This window comes from Pelodiscus sinensis, chromosome 2 (genome assembly GCF_052426305.1).
Source record: "Pelodiscus sinensis isolate ZL-2025 chromosome 2, ASM5242630v1, whole genome shotgun sequence".
Taxonomy (NCBI): Eukaryota; Metazoa; Chordata; order Testudines; family Trionychidae; genus Pelodiscus; species Pelodiscus sinensis.
This window is the reverse complement of record NC_143053.1, coordinates 34530033-34547561: the sequence shown is the minus strand read 5'-3', so window position 1 is coordinate 34547561 and position 17529 is coordinate 34530033. Positions and strand designations below refer to the sequence as shown.

General features: G+C 44.2%; 1 protein-coding gene across 2 annotated transcripts in view; it reads right to left on the bottom strand.

Annotated features, from left to right (window-relative positions):
* The window catches only part of LRP12 (LDL receptor related protein 12), a 75764-nt gene that overhangs the window by 21503 nt on the left and 36732 nt on the right, over nucleotides 1-17529 (bottom strand). For both annotated transcript variants that reach the window (XM_075920233.2, XM_075920234.2), the window contains one exon: nucleotides 2471-2606. In XM_075920233.2, the coding sequence (XP_075776348.1) occupies nucleotides 2471-2606 (136 nt within the window). The remainder of the gene's footprint in view (nucleotides 1-2470; nucleotides 2607-17529) is intronic.

The window sequence follows — 17529 nt, the reverse complement described above, 5'->3', positions numbered from 1 at the left end:
TTATGCTATTAACCCTGACACTTAGCAAGTGCTGACAGAATTGTGGCTTTAGTTTAAAAATACTGTAATTCTAGTTAAAGATACTTTATATAGGTCTAATCTCTAATGATTTTCAAATCATATTAAGAGATGTTATTTAAACCAAGCCTCAGCATTGTTTCAGATGAAGCACCTTCCTATGGTTGGGCTTGCCATTGTAAATGAAGCCAAACTGTGTGAGAGAATTAGGATTTTAAATATGATACGGCCCTGGTCACACTAGCTCACTGAACTATGCTAGATCCTTACTACAATCAAATATAGCTGCATCATGGGACTCTGTCAAAACAGAATAGTATGGACGAGAACTAAACATATCTTTGTGCCTAGGCTAAAGTAGGCAAGTGAAGAAACAAAGCATTAGACCATGGCATGGCAAATAGAGCATAGTAGATTGATAGAAGAAAGTAAGCATTGATGTGTATCAAATATTACATATATCTAATTTAGGATAAACGTTAGGAAACTTTTTGTGGTTAAACAGTTACATTAATTGTACTCTACAACTTCATGACATGCCACTACAGGCAGTCCCCGGGTTACGTACAAGATAGGGACTGTAGGTTTGTTCTTAAGTTGAATCTGTATGTAAGTCGGAACTGGCGTCCAGATTCAGCCGCTGCTGAAACTGATCAGTTTCAACAGTGGCTGAATCTGGACGCCAGTTCTGACGTACATACAGATTCAACTTAAGAACCCCAGGCATCCCCAAGTCAGCTGCTGCTGAAACTGAACAGCGGCTGATTCCAGAAAGCCCGGGGCAGGGGCTTCGTGTAGTCAGCCACTGGTCAGTTTCAGCAGCGGCTGACTTGGGGACGTCTGGGGCAGAGCAGCTGGGGTGCTGCCGGGTTGGTCCAGTAGCGCCCAGAGCGGCGCTACGGAACCAACCGGCAGCGCCCCAGCTGCTGTACCACAGGCGTCCGGAGCAAAGCCGCGGAGCACGGGGGCAGTCGGACAGCCCAGACGCGCTGTGGCTGTCCTGCTGCCCTCCGGCTCCACGGCTTTGCTCTGCTTTGCTCCCCGTCCCCCTGTCTGCAGACCAGGGGGACGGGGAGCAAAGCAGAGCAAAGCCGCGGAGCACGCGGGCAGCGGACAGCCCAGACGCGTCTGGGCTGCCCGCGTGTTCCGCCGCTTTGCTTCCTCTCCCTGGTCTGCTGGAGACCAGGGAGAGGGCCCCGTTCATAAGTGCGGATCTGACGTAGGTCGGATCCGCGTAACTCGGGGACTGCCTGTATTTAAAGAAAAAAAAAAAAAAAAGATTTGCACCAAAATAAAAGTTCTGAATCAAAGCAAAGCACACTTTTTTCTTTTTTTTTTTTTTTTAAAGATTGCATTCTTAGCCAAGTATTTATTTTGATAGAAACTGCCTTTCTTCCTGGGTCAGCAAGTCTGCACTGGAAACAATCAAAATCTGCAGCTAAAGCAGTTTAATAATCAGCACTATGGACTGAATATAGTCCCAGTTCTAACTTGTAAGTTGAGGTTAAAACACATTTTGATTCCCAGGCGGTGGGAGAGAGGAGTGTGAACTGATAAAAACTTGAATATATGGTACAGAAGACAGGATATTATTTCCTCTAAAAACTTACAAAGTATATGAAATTGATATAAAAATAAAAGTAAACCTTTGCAAATTTTCTAACTGTTGCCTGTGATTATTTTAGATTTCTATAAGATGAGATCTACCAATGTTTTCTCAGGTATCTTTAAAAAGACCCTGACAAAGCAAATGGATTGTCGTGCAACAGAGAAATTAAAAAAGTGTAAAAGTATGAAGAATATTGTGAATTTGTGATTTAAAAAGAACTCAAAGATATTTTTAATGGAAAAGCTGCATAACTGTCTCCACAGCACCAATTACTATATTAAAAGGACCAAGTTTTCCATTATAACTCACCATTGAATGTAGAAATACTATTTGACATTTATAAAATTGGTATTATGTTTATTCCTTCTTTTGAGCACTTACACAAACCCTGACTAACTGTTAACTGTGCACTCCAAACTCCCACCAATTCTATTGGAATTTTTATCAGATTTGCAGAAGTGCTCAGACCCAGACCGTAAGCCATGTTTCAGGTCTTCAGAAACACTTTGCTCCCATTCATGCATCTAAATTAAGTGACCAAATTTATAAAAACAACTCAGCATTCAGTAGTTCCCATTGCTTTCAGTGGTAACTGCTGGGTATTGCATTATTTTGAAAATCTGGGCTTTTGAGAACAGAGATTGCAGAATTGGGCTTAAGTGACAAATGCTACAAGCCAAGCAGTAGTAAAATATCAACAGAAAAATATCAACACAGATCTTGGGTGTAACACTACAAGTACTAAATTCTGAATAGAGGAGGTTAAGAAATAAGTAATCCATGGTCATTAATTACATATTGCTAACATTTCAGCACATCAGGATAGTACAATAGTAAAATTACCTTATAGTGATTATTTCCCCAGGGTTTGCATGGATATACCAGCTACAGTTGATTCTGGCAGGATATTCAAAAGGCCAGCCTGGACTTGTGATGACTCCACTTGGTGCTCTAATTTGTTCTGGACTTTCTCCACAAGCTGAAAGATAGTGGAAGCAATCTGACTAACTATATACTTAAACTAGCAAAACAAAATGAATCAAGGTTTACCAGAAATTAAAATAAAAAATCCTACTTCCATAGATTAAAATAATTTTGTCAGTAGAAATCAACGACACTAAGTCTGGATAACAGCAGCGAGTATTGCCCATAAAGAGCATAGGTAAGAACACTTATTCAGAAAGAGGTATTTCCTGGTTAAGCATTACTGGTTTCCAATCCATGTTCAATTTTTAATCCCAACCGTGGCAAACTTCTTCCATATTCTTGCTACAGGTTGTACCTCTAATAAGCCGAGTCTCTCTGGTCTGACAATATCCGTAGTCTGGCAGGACTATGGCTGTTCCAGGATCAGAGAGTTCTGGCACGCTGTTGGGGTTGGAGGCAGGGTGGAGAACCTGGCATGATGTGGGGGAAGGAGGAGGCTGGCCCAATGCATGGGAGGGTCAGAGTGCAGCCAGGAGCTGGGAATCTGCTGCACTGGGGAGGGGGAGGGGATGGCCTCAAGCTGGGAAGCTCGGTGTGCATCTCAGTGGGGCTGCCGTTAGGCTGGGAGACAGGAAGCCCAGGGTGCAGCTCACCTGGGGGGAAAGGAGGCAGGAGCTGGCGCACACCTCAGCTGGGCGAGTTGGAAAGCCCAGTGAGGCAGCAGGTGGGACCAGCGGGGGGGGGGGGGCGGGGGCAGAAAATACCTCCCCTGGTCTGGCAAAATCCCTCATTCAGGATCAGTGAGGTCCTAAGGGTGCCGGACCAGGGAGGTCCAACCTGTACAACCAAGACATGCCTCAGTTTCCCCATCTGTAAAACTGAGTTATTACTATATTACCTATAAGGGACTGGATTACCCCCATAATGGACTGGGTGCAGAATATGACATTTTCAGCAGCAGGCCATTTTCTATAATGCACACTAAATGCTTGGGAAGAGTCTATGTAAACTTTTTGAAAGCATACCACCACAATCCTCCCTCCTTTGCTCAAAGTTTCTCTTAAATATAGGTTGGACCTCCCTGGTCTGGCACCCTGAGGACCCAAGTGGTTCTGAAGGAGGGAGTTTGCCAGTAGACCAGGGCAGGTCAAGCCTCCAGCTTTTCCAGCACTCCCCCAGCCAGTGTGCTGTCCCAGCCATTGGTGGGTCTCCACTTTCGGCTGCTGCCCCACTCTGATCTGTAGGCCTTTCTGCCCTCAGTAGGCACCGAATCCACTCCTCCTCCGATAGGATCTTCCATGCCCCCAGCCATCAGTGGCTCCGCACTCCAATCCAGCACAGGCTCCATGTCCCCAGCAGGCAGGGGCTCTGTGTCCTCAGCTGGAGGAGCTATGCTCTCGGCTGGCAGGACTCCCCGCCCAGGGCTGCTCTGGCTGCTAGCCACTGTGTCTTGGCTTCCTGACACAAGGACACTGGCTCTCCAGGCTTCCTGGGTGGTTGAGCTCCCTGCCACTGGCAACCTCTGTAGCTGGGGCACTCTGGTCAAGCAACATCCATGGTCTTTGCCAAACCAGAGAATCCCGGGCCACAGAGATTCAACTTGTAAGAGAACTGCAACATCTCTGAAAATCTGTCTTATGATTTCTTTGGGGCATGCTTACCTTTCAGAAAGCACTACTGGCTAATGTGAGTAGCATACAGTAATCTGGGACATGATGCATTCTTTCAGTAAAATTTAACTGGTACTCACATGCTATGCTGATAGATGCATTATTAAAGAGTGCAATAATGAAAAAATAGATAAGTGAAATTGACCGTTGTGTGTAGAGCCAGCACAAGGCTACTCTCCTCTTAAGCTATATTTGGAGAAGTGAGTTAGATTCAAGTCAGGGGTCTCAAACTCCCAGGATGTTGGATATTTCCAGCTGGAGCAATTGTGCAATCTGGCTCAGGCGGCCTGCCCAGTTGGCTGGGGCCTGTGTGTTACCATTCGCCAAGCCTCATCTCTTCCTGCCACTTCCCTTTTCCCACCCATCCCCCAAAGAAGCGGGGGAGGGGGGAATTGGGTTGGCATGGCAGCAGAATTTGCCCTCTCCCTGCAGCAGATGCAGTGAAACACAGCGCATGTGCCTGCCAAGTGCATTCCACTTCCCTGTAGCTCCTGTGGCCATGGGGAGTACAGGGAAGCCCAACACTGCTGCTATGCCACACCAGGCCCTCCTATCCCAGCCCCTGGTAATCTCTGAAGCACTGTCTTCAGGGAATGGGGTGCCACGGGAGAGGAGAAAGAGGACATTACAGTGGCAGGAAGAGGCGGGGCTTGAGGCATGACAATGGACAGCTCTTCGTCCCCCAGACTGGATCATGCAATTGCTCTGACTGGGGATGGCTTGCAGGCTGTGAGTTTGAGACTCCTGATTTAATTAGTCTGCACAGAGGTGAATTTCCCTCACATAATAGTGTTTTAAAGGCAAAGTACTGATTGTGCTCAATATCAGAATGAGAGTTCAAAGCTTGACAGATTAACTAGATCATCCAGTCTGACAGCCAGTATATGACAAATCAATACTATCCTACGCCCAACATACTAAATCTGACAAAGGAAATTAGGCCAAAATATTACACAGAAGAGGAGACTATTGTTATAGGCAAACAATAGGAAGGACTGAAGTGCACCAATGCCTGAGGCCCCTATTATGGTAGAGAAATAGTTAAGTTTGATAATCCTGGTGAGTTATCTGATCCACCCTGCAGAGGAGGTGAAAAAAACCACAAGATGACTGCAAACCTTACCTGCTAGAAAAAATCCTTCCCAAATACACATAAGGCAATCAGTTAGACCTGGAGCTTGAGAGCAAGAACCAGTCAGCCAAGGACCTGAGAGAGAATGCTCAGTGCCATATCAGATTCCTGGGCCACTCTGCCCCATGTCTCATCTCAAGCTATGCACATCTCAAGCTATGCACTAACATAACATATGACTAATATATACTCTATATAGTTGTGGTAATCCCCCACCCTCTTCCCCCACTCTGACTGTGCCAAATCAAAACACTAATGTAAACATTTCTTTCAAGCACTAGGTAGCTTAAAAAGCCACTCAGATGTTGGCAAATGTTCTCACCTTTTTTCCCCCCCACCAGAATAAATGTAATCAAGTAAAATAAGTTAATTCTGAGTTTAAGAAAACATTGCTTAATAAATGTAGTATTTTTAAAATAACTTTTTATTAAATAGATGTGTTACACAGAGTTGGCATACTTATAGTACACATAAGATGTAAACTATATGGAAAAAAGCAAATATTAAAACATAATATCTTTTTGCTCATTATTTAATAATTTTTTTCACTTAGCAAATGTAAATTATTTTAGTTTCCAGTAAACCCCATAGGTGGTGCTCTTACCCTATTATACTTTGGAATTATAACTGCATTTCTATGTACTTGCACTGAAATTCAGAGTTTGTGTTTCATACTCCTGTTACTGACATACCCAATGAACAACAAGAAATGTTTTTCAAAAATTACTATTTTCCTTTAATAGCCTATTAAAGTGAAAAATTCATATAAAGTATTTTAAATTAAACCCTGTTCTTTACAATTACTTCATTACTGATAAAATACAGTAGCATATTTCAATTGTAAAACAATTACAACATGCATCTGGTTTGGCATGTTTGCAACTAGACATTAAACTTTGCTAGATGATGCATTTCAAGAAACTTACTATATATGTAAGCAAATTTCAACCAGGGCAAGTGAAACACTAAACTCAAAATATTCACAAAAAACATCTGTACATCACATTAATGAAGCTGACCTTTCTAAAACTCTACGTACATTAATGAATGTGTTTGTGGATATCTTGTAAATAAGAAAAGGTTGTCCCAGATACTGACAAGCACTGTAGATCTACTAAGGAACTACGTTTCACAACCACTTCCTTTTCTCAATGCAACATTCCCTCATATCAAGCTCTCCCACCACTCCCAATCAACCTATCCCACCACGCCCAATCAACCTTACTCTGCCATTTGCTAAAGATATTAAATTGTAACAGTAAATAATTTGTGTAAAGAATGGCAACAAAACCAATTTCTACTTCTTATATGAGTCTAAAACACCATCAACATGAGAATTCTGTTAATTTAATATTATATGTTACTATATTTAGTTGGTAAGAAAGTTGCAGTATATATTGGCTATAAAACTAACAAATTCCACAGACCAAAAGGCTTTCTAACATGGCAAAAGACTGTTTCAATGCACTAAAAAGCATGGACAGTAAACTTCCGATAATCCTGCACCTTTAGGACCCAGGAGGTGCCGGATTATCAAATATGCCGGACTATCGAAAGGGAGGGCTATGAGGGGTCTGGGGTAGGGTGGGGGGGGTGCCACCCCAGACCCCTCATAGCCCCCTCTTCCAATAGTCCGGCTCTGCCCCAGGCGTCCCTGATTCAGCCGTTGCTGAAACTGACCAGCAGCGGCTGAATCCACAATGCCTGCAGCAGAGCAGCTGGAGTGCTGCCGGGTTGGTCCAGTAGCGCCGACCTTTGGAGCTGCGAGACCAACCCAGCAGCACCCCAGCTGCTCTTGGGGACGCCTGGAGCAGAGCAGCTGGGGTGCTGCCATGTTGGTCCAACAGCGCCGCTCCTCGGCTACTGGACCAAGTCAGCCGCTGCTGATCCTGATCAGCGGCTGACTCCAGGAAGCCCAAGGCAGAATTGCTCTGCCCCGGGCTTCCTGGATTCAGCCGCTAGTCAGTTTCAACAGCAGCTGAATCAGGACACCTGGGACAGAGCAGCTGGGGCGCTGCTGGGTTGGTCCCCGCAGTGCCGAGGTGCAGCGCTGCAGGGACCAACATGGCAGCACCCCAGCTGCTCTGTCCCAGGTTTACCTAAGTCAGCTGCTGCTGAAACTGATCACGGGCTGATTCCAGGAAGCCGGGGCAGAGTAGCTCTGCCTCCGGCTTCCTGGAGTCAGCTGCTGGTCAGTTTCAGTAGTGGCTGAATCGGGGACAGCTGGGGTGCTGCTCGGTTGGTCCTGCAGCCCCGAGGGGCAGCGCTACGGGACCTACCCGACAGCACTCCAGCTGCTCTGCCCCCAGCTTCCCCGATTCAGCCGCTGGTCAGTTTAAGCAGCGGCTGAATTGGGGAAGCTGAGAGCAGAGCAGCTCCAATGGTCCGGCTGCCTGGAGCACTTCCGGGTTCCTGATGGTGCTGGACCATCAGGAGTGCTGGACCATCAGATGCCGGACCATCGGAGTTTTACTGTACATGGAAGCATGTGTTATTCTCACTGTACATGAGTAGGGCCCTACCAAAGTCACAGCCATGGGGAAAAAAAAGTCAAAATCAGGGCTTGTGTATGCTTTTCACTATACTATACATATTTCCTGTAGGAGCCCGATATAGATGCGGGGGTGGGTATTAAAATAACCTTACAAGGGAATTGCAGTTGGGATGTTAAATGGAGTTTTATCTGTTTATCAACTAGTCAATGAAATTTCCATAGACTAGTCAATTAGTTGATAAGAAAGAGAAACCGCAGAGCGGGGGAGTTGCCCCGGGAGCTAACCCCACTGCAGCTCTGCTTTCTAAATATATTAAGAGCCTGGTAGCTCTTAATACATTTAAAAAGCACAAGTGCAGCAAGGGAACCAGTTGATTCCTAGCTCATGCCTGGTCCTCCCCCCATGCCTCTGCCTCTCCTGTCCCCCTAAACTGCATCCCTAAATTGCAGTATTGCCACACTTATATATGTGCTGTCTACAGAGCTGGGTAGCGAAGAGTTCTGGCTGCTGACTGTGGGTCCAGTTTTGAAGGCAGCAGTGCAGAAGTAAGACTGGCAGAAGAGTAGCAGTACTGAAACCCTCCTCCCCACCCACAATAACCTTGTGACCCTTCCCCCAAAACTCTCTTTGGGCCATGATCGCTACAATTCTCCTACCATGAAATTTCAGATTGAAATAGATGAAATAATAAAACTAATTTTAAAAATTCTATTACTCTGAAATGGACCAAAATAAATCATGAATTTGGTAGGCCCCTAGGCAATCAGAGGCAACAGCAATGCATTGTAAGTGCTTTTTGTTCTGAAACAGAAACAGCATGGGTGAGCCTGTAACATACATGGTGAGCTGCTATGGCTTTCATTGCTTTCACTGAAAAAGAAATTAAAGCATCTTCGTCCTTCAAGTGTTGGATTCTACTATATATATATATATACATATATATATATATATATATAGATGGGTTGGTTTTCACTTGGACAGCTCATTATTTCTGGCTCCTGTCTGGTAAAAAACCCAGAAAATACCGGACATGTAAAATGTCTGGTATTTTCTGTTTTTCTTGGACAGAAGGCTGGCAGGGACATTGTTCCCCTGCCACGTCTGACGCGGGGAAGTGAGGAGTGCGGGGATTCTTAAAGGCGCAGCGACCTTTATTTTGTTCTCTTCCCTCCCATCCCACTCAACAAGTTTGGTCTCCTCTTTTTTTTTTTTTTTTTGGCTCAGCTAAGTTTTTTTCCTGCCATGTTCAGGATTTTTGGTGAAAGCATCTGGCAAGCCTTATTCTTGGAGTGAACAATGCACCTGTGTTTGAAATCATGCTTACATTTCAACTATAATTGCCTTTGTCTAACTATCAACTTGTTAAAAATAGGGATGTCAAAAGGTTAACTGGTAATCATACCAGTAATCATCAGGCTTATCAGTTAACCTGCTCTTCACTGTGAACTCCAGCAGCAGCCAGCTGTCCTGGACAGGAGCAGTCCCAGTCATGGATGGGCTAGTGGGCCAGACACAGGAGCCCACAGCTATGGGGGGGGAGAGTAGAGAAGAGCCATGCAGAAGGCCCTGAGTTGAAACGATTAACCAGTTAAACATCCCTAGTGAAACACAAAATCAATTAGAATGAAATTTTCTGGATAGTTCAGAGTAGACTTGGCACTTACATAAAAGAAATATTAAAAGTCACCACAACCTATTCTTCATTTGAAAATAATTTTAAATTTTACAATGACTGATTAGCCAGCAGAGTTAATCTGAAATTCTAGCAGTGATTTCTGCATATCACGGTGGGAATTTTCCTACTGAAATGAGATTGCTTTTTGCCACAGATAGAGAACTTCAACATTATCATTAGCATTCACATCACTCAGCTGACAACAAAGACAGAAGTATACCAATGTTGATACTAAACCGCTCTGCCTTAAAATATGTACTTAAGACCTATGGGATGGCAAGTAGAATGAGTATGGCAATCAGGAGGAAGAGATTTATACAACTCAAGTTTGTATTCTTGGAACATGCCAGACCATTCTTGGTTTCTTCACCTTAAGAAAGGTATTTCACTGAAGCTTGCTCGTTTGCCCTTCATGTGATGCAAGTAGGAATACATAAATTTGACAGCTCACACATCCAGTTTATTTTGTTAGTTTATATTTACATATGTGAATGTAGATCTCCCTCTGAGTCATTCCTGACATAGAATAGTCTACTCAAATGACTTTCAGGAATTGATATACTGGAAGCAAATGGTAATTGCAAGTTAGACAGAATTTTTTTTAATTGTATCCATTTTTGTTTTATACCAAACATTTTATGAGTTTCAATAATACAGCACTATATGTTATGGTGTTTTTAGAATCACGAGAGTGACAGACAAATTGTGCTGATTAGTGCTAATGCTACAGAACCAACAACAGAGTAGCTGGATAAAAAGATAAGTCAATCAGAAAATTGTCCATGACCTACCTAAGCTTTGTGACAGGGGAATGCAATTTGGTCACAACTGAAGATGCAAAGGAAATCTGCAAAGAACAGTACACATTAGCAAGTGTTGCAGGTTAGCTCATTTTATTATAAGCTTCTGCAAATGGCAAGACTGCTGGGTAAATGGATAGGAAGTGTTCCAACGTGCAAAGTCTGCAGCAGTAAGTGACCTTTGTACATGATATCTGGTCCAGCCATCCAGGTAAAATGCTACTTTCATTTTATATGACAGCAACCTGAAGAACAAACTAACACATTTTTAGGATAAGCTGACACGCTGAACAATCTCACAAGAGAGGTGAATGGTGGTTGCATCTTCACAGGAAGCATTAGGGAAAGTGCAATAAAAAGCAAGAACGTCCTGTCGAAAGAATCAAGCGAGCTGGGATATAGTTAAGGTTAAGATTGTGTCAGTTATTTTTAGTAAGTCACAGACTGGTCATGGGCAATTAACAAAAAAACATTATGACTTTATTAAAAGAACCAGGGAACAGGACTGGGTGGAATGACAGCTAAGCCTGAAGAGGGGGCAGGAGGAAGAGCAACACACCATGAGGGAGACAAAGCCCTAGCTGCAGGCAAGATGGGGAAAGAGGCACAGAACCCTGGCTTCAGCCCCAGCTGTGGAGCAGGGGTTCACAGTCCAAGCCACAAACATGTTGTGTACAGAAGCTCCAGCCCTGTGCTGGCTCCAGAATGTGACAGTCTTCCCTTCCAGGTACAGTGATATGCGAGATTTCAAGATGGCCTGAGACTAAACAGTGGTGCTGACCTGCAACGTCCATAGCATGTTTCCATTCCTCTGAAACCAGATGGGACTTCTTGTATATGAAGCTTAAGTTAGTAGCTGTTTTGGACAAAAAAAAAAAAAAAATTCATTAGAGAGGCTACTGAGAACCACAGACACTGAAGAGTTCTTAGACAGTCAGGTTCAGGTTAACCCCACTATCCCTAGCTCAAGGAAGAAAGGAGCTAGCCACCAAGGGTTGGAGAGACAGAAACTCAGATGAGGTCTGGCAGTTCATAACTGTCACAGGAAGACGTCATGCGGGCATTTCTACATGGCTGGAGACTGATGAGGATGGGCAGACTGTGGCCACCAGAGAGGAGACCATCCGGGGGAAATGCAATAATAAGTTTTCAATTGATTCCAAACCCTCCACGTGGAAAGTGTGCAAGATACCTCTCAAGACGCAGCAATTCCAAGGAAAGAGAGACATGTATCTGTGGATGCCACATCTGCCCAACAGGAAAGTGCGCTACCTTCTCCGAGCAAAGATAAAGGATATCATTTTAAGACTGGAAAGGCTTGTGAAGTTGTTGGAAAAAAAAATCTAGTGGTGAAGGTTCACATAAGCACTAATGACACTGTATTGTCAGGTAGCTCTGATAACAGATTACTTCAGGAAATTTGGAAGTAATATGCTCTGAGATCCTTCCACAAGCAAAGGAAGACGGAGGCAGAGTAGATAAAAATTGGATTTATTAAAAAAAAAATCAATAAAATACTGAATTTCTCATTTAAATCTCATCACAAACATGCTACACTTAGTCTCATAAAAGTGAACTGGTGCTAGTCTGTCCAGGGTAAGTACTTACTCTTGCTTCTTGAAAGCTCTGGGTCTTCAATTTCTGTTTCCCAGAAGACTAAAAAGTAGCACATGCAACGAAAGACAAGCTGAATAGGGTTGTTTTTATTCTGTGGTTGTGGACCTGGGCCAAGCATGACAGAGTTGTTAGTTAAGACATTGTATTAAAGACAGAGAGACAATATATGGGAAAGGAAAGAATCAGCATAGAAAGGAACAGTGGAGTGTACTGAAAAGAAAAAGGGAAGACAGTATTCAACACAGTTTCCTATATTCCTCTACAGTTTTGCCACAGAAAAACTGTCATGGCTTCTGGGTGTAAGAGACCCTTTCTAGGAATATTTTGAAGAAATTCATTCCCTGGGTAAAAAAGGAAAACATGTCAAATGTGAACAGTGCAAGAAGATGATGCAGGACCTAGTTGCAAGAATGAAACATCATAAGGAAAACTGCTTACTAGGGAAAAATGATGTGGATGAAGATATGGATATGGCTGAGTGGATCAATGTGTTAGCTGAAATAATTCACTTTGCAATGCGTCATTCTTCAAGACTGTGTCTTTTAGTGTAAGTGTGATTTGACAAATAAATTCCCAAGCTGTTTGCTCTGTTTGATGTTGCTAGGGAAAAAAAGTGTATCCTTATGGCTGTTTAATTAGTTAAATAAGTTTACAATCTGTCACTCAAGTACACAATAAAGAAAGCTGCAGTAAGGCAAAATCTAGAGTTGTCAGTTCCCAATTGCTTGGTCCTGCTGCGAGGGGGACTTCTTGAGGTTCTTTCTAGTTCTAGCATTCAATGATTATATAATACATGCCCCTTATTTTGAACATCATGGCCACAGAACATTATGGTGATGCCATAAATCTATTCCCTATTTTACTTTAGCATAACTCAGCTTTTCCAAGGGAACCCCATTCTATAACTGTTTGACAAAATAAAAGTGCCAGTGAATTCAATGGGGCTTACTCCAAAATTAAGTGCATTCTAATTTTGTGCATTCTAAAAAGTCAACTAGCTTTTTTGGTAACTTCACTTAAAAATCAATGATTTAAATTAATCTACAATGACGAAGTAAACCAGTGGCTAAGTTTTGGTTTTGTAGAACACTGGTCTACTTTTCTATGGTGAGAGAGCTGCAGTGCACAGATTCCTCTTCAACTGAGGTGAAGTTTATCCCCTTGGGAAAAGGCTAGCTACAATATTCAATAAGGGTATGTCTACACTACCCCGCTAGTTCGAACTAGCGGAGTAATGTAGGCATACCGCACTTGCAAATGAAGCCCGGGATTTGAATTTCCCGGGCTTCATTTGCATAAGCGGGGAGCCGCCATTTTTAAAACCCCGCTGGTTCGAACCCCGTGCAGCGCGGCTACACGGGGCTCGAACTAGGTAGTTCGGACTAGGCTTCCTATTCCGAACTACCGGTACACCTCGTTCCACCAAGCCTAGTCTGAACTACCTAGTTCGAGCCCCGTGTAGCCGCGCTGCACGGGGTTCGAACCAGCGGGGTTTTCAAAATGGCGGCTCCCCGCTTATGCAAATGAAGCCCGGGAAATTCAAATCCCGGGCTTCATTTGCAAGTGCAGTATGCCTACATTACCCTCCTAGTTCGAACTAGGAGGGTAGTGTAGACATACCCTAAGGTATTAACAAAAGGGGAGGGTACAAAGGAAGATGAGTGCTCAGAAAAAACCCCCAGAGTATCGAAAACAAAAAACTGATCAAGAAATCAAAGGACAAAAAAAAAAAAAATCCATGAACTAACTGAACCCAAATGCAAGATGAATTAAAATTGCTCAGTTATGAAAGTTAAATTAGACATCTTGCTGGTATTACTGAAACTTGGTGTGATGATTCAAATGATTAGAACGTAAGTCAATTATTATAACCAATTTAGGAAGGAACAAATGGGCAGAAGGCTAGGGGAAGAAGCACTCTGTCAAAAATGGTACAGGTTGGACCTCTCTGCTCCAGCACCCTCAGTACCCTGACTGATCCCGAATGAGGAATCTGCTGGACGATAGGAGGTACCTGCTACCGGCTCCCCAGACCATCTTTCCTCCCTGCTGCCAGCCCAAGCTGCCACCCACTCATCCTCAGGCTGCCACGCTCCTGTGATCCTGGCAGCCCAGACTGCCCCTGCCCTGTTATCAGAGCTGCCGTGTCTTCAGTCCCGGTCCCGCTATCGGGGCTGCCATGACTGCCATGTCCCTGACACTGCTACGGGAGCTGCCATAGCCCCTGCTGCACTATCGGGGCTCTGGCGGTGGTCTCAGCCCCACCAGGCTCTGAGCCACTAGCCTTTTAGCCACTGGGGCTCCCAGCCAGGACTCCCTGGTCCAGGAACACCAGTTTTGGAAAGTTCAACCAGTGTTACCTGTGTATAAGTCATCAATAAATCAGAAGAAAATTATCTTGAAGGTTTATGGATCCATGTCCTAACAGATAAAGCACAATATGGGGCATCAGCAAGTGTCTTCCGCAGACCATCAAATCAAATTTATGAATAGATGACTTGCTCTTCATGCATCTATCTATTTTAGAATGTGTATGAAAAAAAAGTGGTATCATGGGGGACTTCAATTTGAGTGGCATATGGTGGTGGTCTCATGCTTCCATTACTAAAACATCCTTAGAATTTCTAAATATTTTAGATAATTTCCCAATTCAAAATGTGTTGCACCTAACACACAGAAATTCAGTAGACGACCTCATTTTGACATCTGAAGTAGGGATGATAGTGACTAGTCAACTATGCTTATTGGATAAAAAGCTGACTAAATGATAGGTCTGACTAGTGACTCGACTAGTCACTTCCCCACCCCTTGCTGCCTCTATCAGAGAGAGGCAACAAGAGGGGGAACAGGAGCAGGTGCTGGAAGGAGGCTGGCTTAAAAGATGTTTCCCCCCAGTACCGTCTCTGGAGGGGAGGGGGGCAGAGGCACAGCAGGAAACTGGCAATGCTTCCGCCTTTCAAATGTAGCAAAAGTGGAGCTTTTGTACTTTTCAAAAGCAAAGCATGAAGGGGAGAGGAGGCCAGCAGGGGACTGCTTGAGTCCCCTGCTGGCCCCATGCTCCCTGCAGCACTTCTGCCTTTGAAATGTAGCAAGAGCCGGCAGGGCTCCTGCTACATTTCATAGGCAGTGGTGTCCTTATAGACTAGTCAAACAGTCAATGCAAATTCCATTGACTATTTGATTAGTTCATTAAACTAAATTTAACATCTCTAATTTAAAGAGGGACTGATTACAGAACTAAAAGTTAATAGTAGCTGAGGTACAAGTGATCATGACTTGACCACATTTATACTGTGTAAACAAAGAGTCCAGACCAGTAATAAAATAGATACTTGGCATTTTAAAATGTCAGTTTCACAAACCTGAAAACAACTATGAGCTAAATTAGCTGGGAGGAAGAATTTAATCAGAAAAATGTGAATAATAATTAGGAATAGCTTAAGAACACTTTACTGGATGCTTCCAAAAAGCACAAAAGAAAGGGGAAAGACCATATTCATTGAAAACTGATTCAGTTTAAAAGGAGAAGTGATGGCAGCTATATATTATTTTTTAAAATTATAACAAATAGAGGAAAGGAAAGAGATAAAAAAAGAATATAAATCAGAGGACAGTAACTGTAGAAAAATCGATAGAGGAAGCAAACAAACAGAAGGAGAAATATATATGACCAGCAGAAGGAAGAGGAGTTTATAGAAATATACTAAAAATAAAAAGAAACCTGCCAGTAGCATTGGACCATTACTCAGTGGAACAATTACCAATAAAAATGAAGAAAAGAAAGAAGTGTTCAATACATATTTTTGTTCTGCATTTGGGAAAAAAATATGATATTATATAACTACATATCGTATACTAGTCTTATCAACCTCCACAAATACTAGTGGAATGGAAAAAGCAGCTACTAAAATGAGATCTCTTTATCAGCAGGTCCAGATAACATGTGTCCAAGAGTTTTAAGTGATCCAGCTGAAGATCTAACTGGAATGTTAGAAGTTCATTCTCAGCAAGTTCCAGAAAACAAGTTAATGTTGCACCAATATTCAAAAAGCATAAACAGGATGGCATGGGTAATTATAAGCCTGCCAGTCTCACAAAGACCAAGAGCAAGATACTGGAGCAGCTGATATAAAAATATAAAGATAATAGTGTTGATAATAATATTGATAACAGACTTCTGAGCCATTTGACTTAGAACTAACATGGCATTTTGATTAAAAACTAAATGAATATGCAAATATTCAATGGATTAAAAGCTGGCTAACTGACAGGTCTGAAAATATAATTGTAAATAGGGAATCGTTGTCTAGTGAGGTCCCTCAAGGATCAATTCTTGGCCCTACACTGCTTAATACCGTTTATAAAATGAGGCAGAAGAAAACAAAATCATAACTAAAAAAGTTTGCAGATAATCATTTACCACTCTTGTAATTTTTGTTAACAGAACAAGTCATTGATAAAGAAAGTTTTGTAAGCTGAATGCAAGCGAACAATACATACACCCTCACTATACAGGCAGTCCCCGGGTTACGTACAAGATAGGGACTGTAGGTTTGTTCTTAAGTTGAATCTGTATGTAAGTCGGAACTGGCGTCCAGATTCAGCCGCTGCTGAAACTGACCGCCAGTTCTGACTTACATACAGATTCAACTTAAGAACCCCAAGCATCCCCAAGTCAGCTGCTGCTGAAACTGATCAGCGGCTGATTCCAGGAAGCCTGGGGCAGAGCAACTCTGCCTCGGGCTTCCTGTAGTCAGCGCTGGTCAGTTTCAGCAGCGGCTGACTTGGGGACGCCTGGGGCAGAGCAGCTGGGGTGCTGCTGGGTTGCTCCAATAGCACCGCTCCTCGGCGCTACTGGACCAACCCAGCAGCACCCCAGCTGTTCTGCCCCAGGCATCCTGATTCAGCCACTGCTGAAACTGACCAGCAGCGGCTGAATCAGGACCTAGGACAGAGCAGCTGGGGTGCTGCCGGGTTGGTCCAGTAGTGCCCAGAGCAGCGCTGCAGGACCAATCGGCAGCGCCCCAGCTGATCTGCCCCAGGGTCCAAAACAAAAGCCTGGTCTGCTGGGGGGGGGGGCACACTATCTGCGCCCCCCCCCCCCCAGCAGACCAGGGACACGGGGAGCAGAGCCGCAGCGGCAGCGGGGTGCCGAGCCTCTGAGGCTTTGCTCTGGCAAAGTCTCAGAGGCGCGGGACCCCGCTGCGGCTGCGGCTTCAGTCCGGGTGCCTGTGGTCTGCTGGGGACGGTCCCCAGCAGACCACAGGCACCGGGACTGAAGCCGCAGCCGCGGCGGGTTCCCACGCTTCTGAGGCTTTGCTCTGGCAAAGCCTCAGAAGCGCGGGAACCCGCCCGGTGCCCCTGGTCTGCTGGAGATGGTCTCCAGCAGACCAGGGGCACTGGAGCAGCTTACGAACGGGGCTCTCTCTCCCCGGAGCTCGCAGGTAGCAATCCGCCACCTCGACCTCCGGGGCGAGAAAGCCCCGTTCGTAAGTGCGGATCCGACATAAGTCGGATCCGCGTAAGTCGGGGACTGCCTGTAATGAACTCCTTGGGATCTGAGCTATTTGTTGTTATAGGTAAAGA